The sequence below is a fragment of the Salvelinus sp. IW2-2015 genome, linkage group LG13 (genome assembly GCF_002910315.2).
Source record: "Salvelinus sp. IW2-2015 linkage group LG13, ASM291031v2, whole genome shotgun sequence".
In the NCBI taxonomy this organism is placed as follows: Eukaryota; Metazoa; Chordata; class Actinopteri; order Salmoniformes; family Salmonidae; genus Salvelinus; species Salvelinus sp. IW2-2015.
In genome coordinates, this window is record NC_036853.1 from 6756556 (window position 1) to 6766085 (window position 9530).

At 41.1% G+C, this 9530-nt stretch overlaps 1 protein-coding gene across 1 annotated transcript in view; it reads left to right on the forward strand.

Annotated features, from left to right (window-relative positions):
- Positions 1-9530, forward strand: part of LOC139028576 (unconventional myosin-IXAa-like) — a 123303-nt gene that overhangs the window by 4114 nt on the left and 109659 nt on the right. The window contains exon 2 of the mRNA XM_070446353.1: positions 738-827. Coding sequence (XP_070302454.1) covers positions 738-827 — 90 coding nt within the window. The remainder of the gene's footprint in view (positions 1-737; positions 828-9530) is intronic.

Consider the following 9530-nt stretch of genomic DNA (forward strand, 5'->3'; position numbering starts at 1 on the left):
TTCTCATATATGTCAGCTTCTGTTTACTTTTAATTAGACATATTTCTATTTAACCATAGAAAAATATCTTCCTCATAAACTTTTACACAGACTATTTTTTTTTAATTACAAACATAAACTTAAATTTAAAACTCATTTTTTAAATTTTAAATGAACTATTTTTACGCCAGACCAATTATAAAGACTATTTACAGACCCAATATTAATAAAGAACTATTTTACAGACCATTTTACAGACCATTTTTACAGACCAGACCATTTTTTTTAATAGACCATTTTAAAGACCATTATAAATACTATTAAAAAACCATTACATAGACATACATAGACCATTATAAAGATCATTATAAAGGAGTAACTGACAAAAATAGCTATTAGCCGCCCCACCCCATAATCCCATGGATGGATGAGTGTCAGAAGTGTGTGCAGTGACATCTGCCTCTCTCAATGAGCTGTCTCCTGGGGCTAAGTGTGTGTTGTGTGTTGTGTGTGTGTGTGTGTGTGTGTGTGTGGTGTGTGTTGTGTGTTGTGTGTGTGTGTGTGTGTGTGTTGTGTGTGTGTGTGTGTGTGTGTGTGGTGTCTGTGTGTCTTGTGTGTCTCTGTGTTTTGTGTGTGTTCTTGCTCTATTAACAATAAGCTAACCATGTCAGTGTCAGTCAGAAAAGTGGGCGGCACGGGGCGTGGTGTTGTTATCTAAAATGACTGACTGACCTGTGTCCTTGAACTTGTCTTTGAAGGTGAAGGAGGAGATGCTGTTCGAGGCTCTGACCACCAGGAAGACGGTGACGGTGGGAGAGAGGCTGATCGTTCCGTACAAACTGGCCGAGGTGAGCACGACATTTCCCGCTCTGCTTACGATAACAAACACTACCACAACTAAATATAATAACACAACWGTACCAGACCACACAGACGGCTTTGAACCCTATCTGACCCCAAAGTGACATCAACACGGCCTCGGAACTTAACAACTCTCCTACGGAATGGAGGGACATAGAGTTCTGTTTATGAATTGCTGAGGACTCTCCTTTTTTGTATGTATTTGCTTTCCTGATGCCAAAACTCTTTTGTAGTCAACGGGGGGGAAGGTGAACAGTCAAAGATTGTCTATTATATTGACAAGACTGTCAAGTGACCACTCCAACAATGGAAATACATGTCCTCAAAGATGGAAGGCAGGCGGGAGGAGGCGASATCAGGTGGGACCATTCTAGCCAATGATAGGGCAAGATACACGTGTGAACAACAGGCCATAGATATAGGTAGAGGACTCATCTTTGTGTTTGTACCATTATAGCGTCTGTGACAGCATGGGCAGTGCCATTGAGGCTATCTCCATTTTAAAGTAGTCAGTTTTCTTCTTCATTGGCTAATTGCTCCCAACTCATTGGAATCCCCACCCAGTTYACTACTTTAAAATGGTGGAAGCACTCAATGGCAAAGTCCATGCTAAAACAGGTTATAAAGCTAAAGRAGGTTATATCACAACAGACACAACTCCGAAATGAAGTAGTTTTATTTTTTTCTCCCAAAGTTGACGAAATGCCACGTGCGTCCACTTATATCAGTGTATTTGTAACAACCTAACCGTTACGAAACTTCTATTCCATCAAATAAGCCTCATGTAGCAAATTAGCAATGACTTTTTATCGTTGACCAAATTTGACACTCATTGACCACCATACAAAKATTCCTCACTTTGTGGGCTTATTTTCGAGGACAGATTTTGGGCAGAGTAAAACCTKCCGTGTGGCTCAGTTGGTAGAGCATTACACTTGATCGCCAGGGTTGTGGGTTTGATTCCCAAGAGTGGACCTTCCTACAGTAAGTCGCTCTGGATAAGAGTGTCTGCTAAATTACTAAAATGTAAAATCCCAAAAGGCCTCAAGAAAGCAAAACAGAGTGGCTTTGTTTGGTTGCAGAATGCATCAGCGGCCAGGGATTGTGAGGGGCAGTCTCAGGAGGATTTGTTCTGGCGCCGCTGCCTCAGGGTTGTGTTGTTGGTGGTCTCTTCCTCTGTGACTTCCTGTTTCCTGTGAGGTTTACTAATGTGGCATGTTTCAGTCTGTTTTCTTCTGTTTTGTGCATAATGAACACGGCCCAGGTCAATTTAACTAACATTAGCTATCACCGGTTTCATACGAGTTCCTGTTTTCGCTGTCTGTCTGTCTTTGACTGGAATATACAGTCAAATATAAAGTTTGGGCCAGAAACCAAATCCTGTCAGCTCCCCTGATATCTCACTTGACAACCACCAACATCCACTGAGGACACACAAAAGCCAGAGATTGTGCTTCTCATTGACTCAAATGGCAAATACAGTTAAAGTCGGAAGAAAAAGTTACTATACACTTATTGTTGGGATTTCATTAAACGTCGTTTTTCAACCACTCCACACCATTTCTTGTTAACAAACTATTGTTTGGGAAGTCGGTTAGGACATCTACTTTGTGCATGACACAAGTAATTTTTCCAAACATTGTTTACAGACAGATTATTTCACTATATAATTCACTGTATCACAATTCCATGGGTCAGAAGTTTACATACACTAAGTTGACTGTGCCTTAAACAGCTTGGAAAATTCCATAATGATGTCATGGCTTTAGAAGCTTCTGATAGGCTAATTGACATAATTGAGTCAATTGGAGTGTACCTGTGGATGTATTTCAAGGCCTAACCTTCAACCAATCAGTGCCTCTTTGCTTGACATCATGGGAAATCAAAAAAATCAGCCAAGACCTCCCCAAGTCTGGTTCATCCTTGGGGACAGTTCCCACGCCTGAAGGTACCACGTTCATCTGTACAAACAATAGTACACAAGTATAAACACCATGGGACCATGCAGCCGTCATACCGCTCAGGAAGGAGACGCGTTCTTGTCTCCTAGAGATTGAACGTACTTTGGTGCGAAAAGTGCAAATCAATCCCAGAACAACAGCAAAGGACCTTGTGAAATGCGGAGGAAACAGGTACAAAAGTATCTATATCCACAGTTAAAACGAGTCCTATGTCGACATAACCTGAAAAGCCGCTCAGCAAGGAAGAAGAACTGCTCCAAATCCGCCATAAAAAAGCCAGAACTACGGTTTTGCAACTGCACTGGGGACAAAGATGCACTTTTTGGAGAAATGTCCTCTGGGCCTTATGAAACAAAAATAGAACTGTTTGGCCAACATGACCATCGTTATGTTTGGAAGAAAATGGGGCAGACTTGCAGCCGACGAACACCATCCCAACCGTGAAGCACGGGGGCATGTTATGGGGGTGCTTTGCTGCAGGAGGACTGCGTGCGCATCACAAAATAGATGGCATCATGGAGGCGGAGCAAAATTATTGTGGATATATTGAAACAACATCTCAAGACATCAGTCAGGAAGTTAACCTCTCTTGAGCTACCGTTCCCACCTGGCCAACATCCAGTGTGAAATTGCAGAGCGCCAAATTCAAAAACAGAAATACTCATTATAAAAATTCATAAAACATACAAGTTTTACACATCGTTTAAAGATGAACTTCTTGTTAATCCAACCACGTGTCAGATTCAAAAAGGTCTTTACGGCAAAGCAACCATGCGATTATCTTGAGAACAGCGGCCCAGCAGACAAATCATTACAAACAGTTACCAGCCAAGTAAGAGAGTAAAACATGTCAGAATAGTGATAAATAATCACTTACCTTTGATATCTTCATATGGTTGCACTCACAAGACTCCCGTTTACTCAATACATGTTATGTTGTTCGATAAGAGTCCCTCTTTATATCCAAAACCCTCAGTTTGTTTGCGCGTTTTGTTCAGTAATCCACAGGGCTCAAAGGCAGTCAAAACAGACAGACGAAAAATCCGAAAAGTATCACAATTTCTAAGACTGTTGACATCAGTGGAGCCAAGGGAAGTGCCAATTCTAGTGGAAGCCATAAGAAGTGCAATCCTAAGTCAATGGGATACTGTAATGGCATTCAATAGAAAACTACAAACCCACTTCCTGGATTGATTTTTCTCAGGTTTCGCCTGCCATTATCAGTTCTGTTATACTCACGACATTATTTTAACAGTTTTGGAAACTTAGAGTGTTTTCTATCCAAATCTACCAATTATATGCATATCCTAGGTTCATATCCTAATGTCGGACAATGGACAACAAAGTCAAGGGTATTGGAGTGGCCATCACAAAGCGCCTGACCTCAAATCCTATAGAAACTTTGTGGAGCAGAACTGAAAAAGCGTCGTGCGAGCAAGGTGGCCTACAAACTTTGACTCGTTACACCAGCTCTGTCAGGAGGAATGGGCCAAATTCACCCAACATATGTGGGAAGCTTGTAGAAGGCTACCGAAATGTTTGACCCAAGTTAAAACGGAAATGCTACCAAATACTAATTGAGTGTATGTAAACTTTGACCCACTGGGAATGTGATGGAAGAAATAAAAGCTGTAATATCATTCATCTATTATTCTGACATTTCACATTCTTAAAATAAAGTGGGGATCCTAACTGACCTAAGACAGGYAATTTTTCCAAGGATTAGATTGTGAAAAAGAAATTGTGAAAAACTGAGTTTAAATGTATTTTGCTAAGGTATATGTGAACTTCCGACTTCAACCGTATGCGTCAACAGCAACCTTGGGAAAATCCTCTGGYTTATCATTATCAGCAGACTCGTATATTTCCTCAARGAAAACAATGTACTGAGCAAATGTCAAATTGGCTTTTTTACCAAATTACTGTACGACCAGACCACGTATTCACCCTGCACACCCTAATTGACAAACAAAAAAACAAAGGCAAAGTCGTCTCATCCTTTGTTGATTTCGACTCAATTTGGCATGAATGCCTGCTATACAAATTGATGAAAAGTGGTGTTGGGGGAAAAATATACGATATTATAAAATCCATGTACACAAACAAAATTGGCAAAAAACACACATTTCTTTCCACAAGGCCATGGGGTGAGACAGGGATGAAGCTTAAACCCCACCCTCTTCAACAAATATATCATGAATTGGCGAGGGCACTAGAACAGTCTGCAGCACCCGGCCTCACCGTTCTAGAATCTGAAGTCAAATGTCTACTGTTTGCTGATGATCTGGTGCTTCTGTCCCCAACCAAGGAGGGCCTACAGCAGCACCTAGATCTTCTGCACATATACTGTCAGACCTGGGCCCTGACAGTACATCTCAGTAAGACAAAAACAATGGTGTTCCAAAAAAGGTCCAGTTGCCAGGGCCACGAARACAAATTCCATCTAGACACCGTTGCCTTAGAGCACACAAAAAACTATACATAACTCTGCCTAAACATCAGCGCCACAGGTAACTTCCACAAAGGCAAGAAGGGCCTTTTATGCCATCAAAAGGAACATAGAATTCGACATACCAAGAATTCACAAAATGGGACAAACAACAAATTGAGACTGCATGCAGATTTCTGCAAAAATATATTTTGTGTACAACGTAAAACACCAAATAATGCATGCAGAGCAGAATTAGGCCGATACCCGCTAATTATCAATCAATCCAGAAAAGCGCTGTTAAATTCTACAACCACCTAAAAGGAAGCGATTCCCAAACCTCCATAAACAAAGCCATCACCTACAGAGAAATTAACCTGGAGGAGAGTCCCCTAAGCAAGCTGGTCCTGGGGCTCTGTTCACAAACACAAACAGACCCCACAGAGCCCCAGGACAGCAACATAATTAGACCCAACCAAATCATGAGAAAACAAAATGATAATTACTTGACACATTGGAAAGAATTTACAAAAAAGCAAAGCAAACTAGAATACTATTTGGCCCTAAACAGAGAGAACACAGWGGCAGAATACCTGACCACTGTGACTGACCCAAAATTATGGAAAGCTTTGACTATGTACAGACTCAGTGAGCATAGCCTTGCTATTGAGAAAGGACGAAGGCAGACCTGGCTCTCAAGAGAAGACACGCTATGTGCACACTGCCCACAAAATAAAATGGAAACTGAGCTGCACTTCCTAACCTCCTGCCAAATGAATGACCATATTAYAGACACATATTTCCCCCAGATTACACAGATCCACAAAGAATTCGAAAACAAATCCTGTTTTGATAAACTCCCATAACAATTGGGTGAAATAGCACAGTGTGCAATCCCAGCAGCAATATTTATGTTTATTTATATTCCCTTTTGTACTTTAACTATTTGCACATCATTACAACACTGTATATAGACATAATATGACATTTGAAATGTCTTTAATCTTTGGGAACTTCTGTGATTGTGTCCACTGTTAAAACACATAAAGGGCTTTATTGGCATGGGGGGAACATATGTTTACATTGCCAAAGCAAGTGAAATAGATCATAAGTAAAAGTGAAATGAATAATACAAATTGAACAGTAAACATTACACTCACTGAAGTTTCAAAGGAATAGAGACATTTTAAATGTCATTATGGCTGTGTACAGTGTTGTAACGATGTGGAAATAGTTCATAGTTACTCTCTCTCTCTCTCTTTTTCTCCTTCGCCTGGAGCAGGCTTGTGGAATCCATGACTTTCTGCCATAACATTAAACCTTTTTATTGTACAAGGGCCCATGAAGAAAGGGCTTGGCAAGTGTAGCATCTTTTCTCCCAAAATCATTTTCCCTCCTGGACAAAAGTAGCTCCCTGGTAGCTGTCCCGTCACACTGGGGTTCAGATGGACCAGATTTGGGAGAGGTCCTGTTCCATTGTCTCCTTCTGGCCCGTAATACTTTATTTCTTTTTTAAAGACTTGAGTGGTTAAATACCTGTCAGTTTCCTGCTGTCATTACCATTTTATTCTAATGGAAATTCTATATTACCAAGCATTAATTTAGTTATTTCATGAGAGAGGTCCTATAAAAGCTTACTATAAAAGCCTACTGTAGCTAAGGCTTGCTGCATGCTAGCTAATGAGAGAGGAAGACTAGCTATTGGCTTGCTGCATTGCTAAGCTAATAGGAGGAGAAGACTAGCTATGGCTTGCTGCATGCTAGCTAATGAGAGAGTCAACGACTAGCTGCTATGGGGTTGCTGCATTGGCTTAGTAATGGAGAGGAAGACTAGCTATGCTGTGCGCATGCTAGCAATGAGAGAGAAGACTAGCTATGGCTTGCTGCATGCTAAGCTAAATGAGAGAGCAAGACTAAGCTATGGCTGCTGCATGCTAGCTAATGGAGAGGAAGACTAGCTATTGGCTTTCTTGCATGCTAGCTAATGAGAGACGAAGACTAGATATGGCTTGCTGCGATGCTAGCTAATGGGAGAGGAAGACTAGCTATTGCTTTCTTCATGCTAGCTAATGGGAGAGGAAGACTAGCTATTGCTTTCTTCATGCTAGCTAATGAGAGAGGACGACGGTGTTGTTTTAATTAACCCCAGCTCTGTTGTGTGCGTGCATGTGAGTGRGTGTGTGTGCGTCTATGTAGTGTGTGTAGATAAGCTACACTGACTCACTGTCGATTTGGCTCCAGATAATCAGATTCCACCACTTCCTGTTTCCTGTTTTAAAGTGAGACCGTTTGGAGGATAAGGAACTTCTTAAACCATGCATTCATGTGCTTTAGATTAAATGGTGCCACGCTATATCACAACTATGTTTATATCTTTGTAGCTAACACACACACACACACAATCAAACACACACTTTCCTATAAACTCGCATCAAAAACAGGCATCCAATTGGACACAAATGCCTCAAAAACACAGCCACCCCGTGTGGAYAAGAGGCTAGCGAGCCATGTGCAGTGCGGGCTCATGCAGGGTGTTGTCTTACACCTCCCGTGGCTCGCGGAGCGTGTTTGTAAGCCATTAGTCGAGAAAGACCACAGCTCTCTGTGTTTTGGTCTCCAGGCTTCTAATTACCAAACACCAACCAAGACCTCATTACAGGCTCTAAACTCTCTCTGATAACTTCCCTCTTATTATTTAGGGTGGCCCTCCMATAAAAACAACGGTTGTTTTTAGCTCATTTTGTCTCTCCATCCATMCCATATCTAACTCCACACTCCCATTGTGGTAAATAATTTAATTGTGTTTGACTTGTGATGTTTCGTGACAGTGGATGTTCGTTCAAACGTCATCGAAAAATGTTATTTATCGTGTTTGAAAATCCCCAGGATGGACCTTTTTGAGCAGTTTTGATTGGGAGCGAGTTTTGATTGGGCTGCATCGTGCATGTGGACTTATATCACCTTTGGGAGCAGGAAACAGGAAACGGTGAAGCTCATTCCTCTAAAAATTATGAGGTCAATAATGCAGTATGCTTTTTAAAATGCATATTTTTTACTTGGTCACGATTCTCTGCTCCCCAGAACCTAGTTGAAATGCCCTGTACATATGGGACGTGTTTAGGGACGTGCAACATTACAGATTGTTTATTAGAAATGTGTGGTATATATAACATATTTTTTCTTCATCGTGAATCTGTGCTCCCCCTGGACCTAGTCGAAGCGGTTTAAACTCACTTACTGCCTGCAAACATTCTACTGTACATAAGGGTGTGTTCAGGGGCATGCACGGTTACAGAAGATTCATATACAGTGTAGTATGTAGGCCTTACAGACAACATTCTCTGTCATGTAGAGTAGGAAAATGGTGTCAGCTCTATAATCTGTTACAGTTACACCACAGACCTACATGTAACTGCCAAAATAAAGGAAACGTCAACATAAAGTGTCTTAATAGGGCGTTGAGCCACCATGAGCCAGMATAGCTTCATATATCTTACGTGTRTGAACTCTATTGGAGGGATGTGACACCATTCTTCCARGAGAAATMTATTAATTTGGTGATGGAGGTGAAAAACAGGCGCTGCTCCAGAATCTTCCATGAGATTCAATTGGGTTGAGATCTGGTGACTGAGATAGCCATGGCCTGTCCAGAATTTTTATAGATGACCCTAAGCATGATGGGATGTTTATTGCTTAATTAACTCATAGGCTAACAGCCAAAAACATACCAGGCATTACAACAAAAATGTAGGCTAACGCCAAAACTACCAGCATAACAAAACATGTAGGCTAACAGCCAAAACTACCAGCATAACAAAACATGTAGGCTAACAGCCAAAACTACCAGCATCAACAAAACATGTAGGCTAACATGCCAAAACTACCAGCATCAACAAAACATGTAGGCTAACAGCCAAAACTACCAGCATCAACAAAACATGTAGGCTAACAGCCAAACTACCAGCATCAACAAAACATGTAGCTAACAGCCAAACTACCAGCATCAACAAAACATGTAGGCTAACAGCCAAAACTACGCATCAACAAAACATGTAGGCTAACAGCCAAAACTACCAGCATCAACAAAACATTAGGCTAACAGCCAAAACTACCAGCATCAACAAAACATTAGGCTAACTGCCAAAACTACCAGCATCAACAAAACATGTAGGCTAACTGCCAAAACTACCAGCATCACACAAAACATGTAGAGCTAACAGCCAAAACTACCAGCATCAACAAACATGTTAGGCTAACAGCCAAAACTACCAGCATTAACCAAACAGTGTAGGCTAACTGCC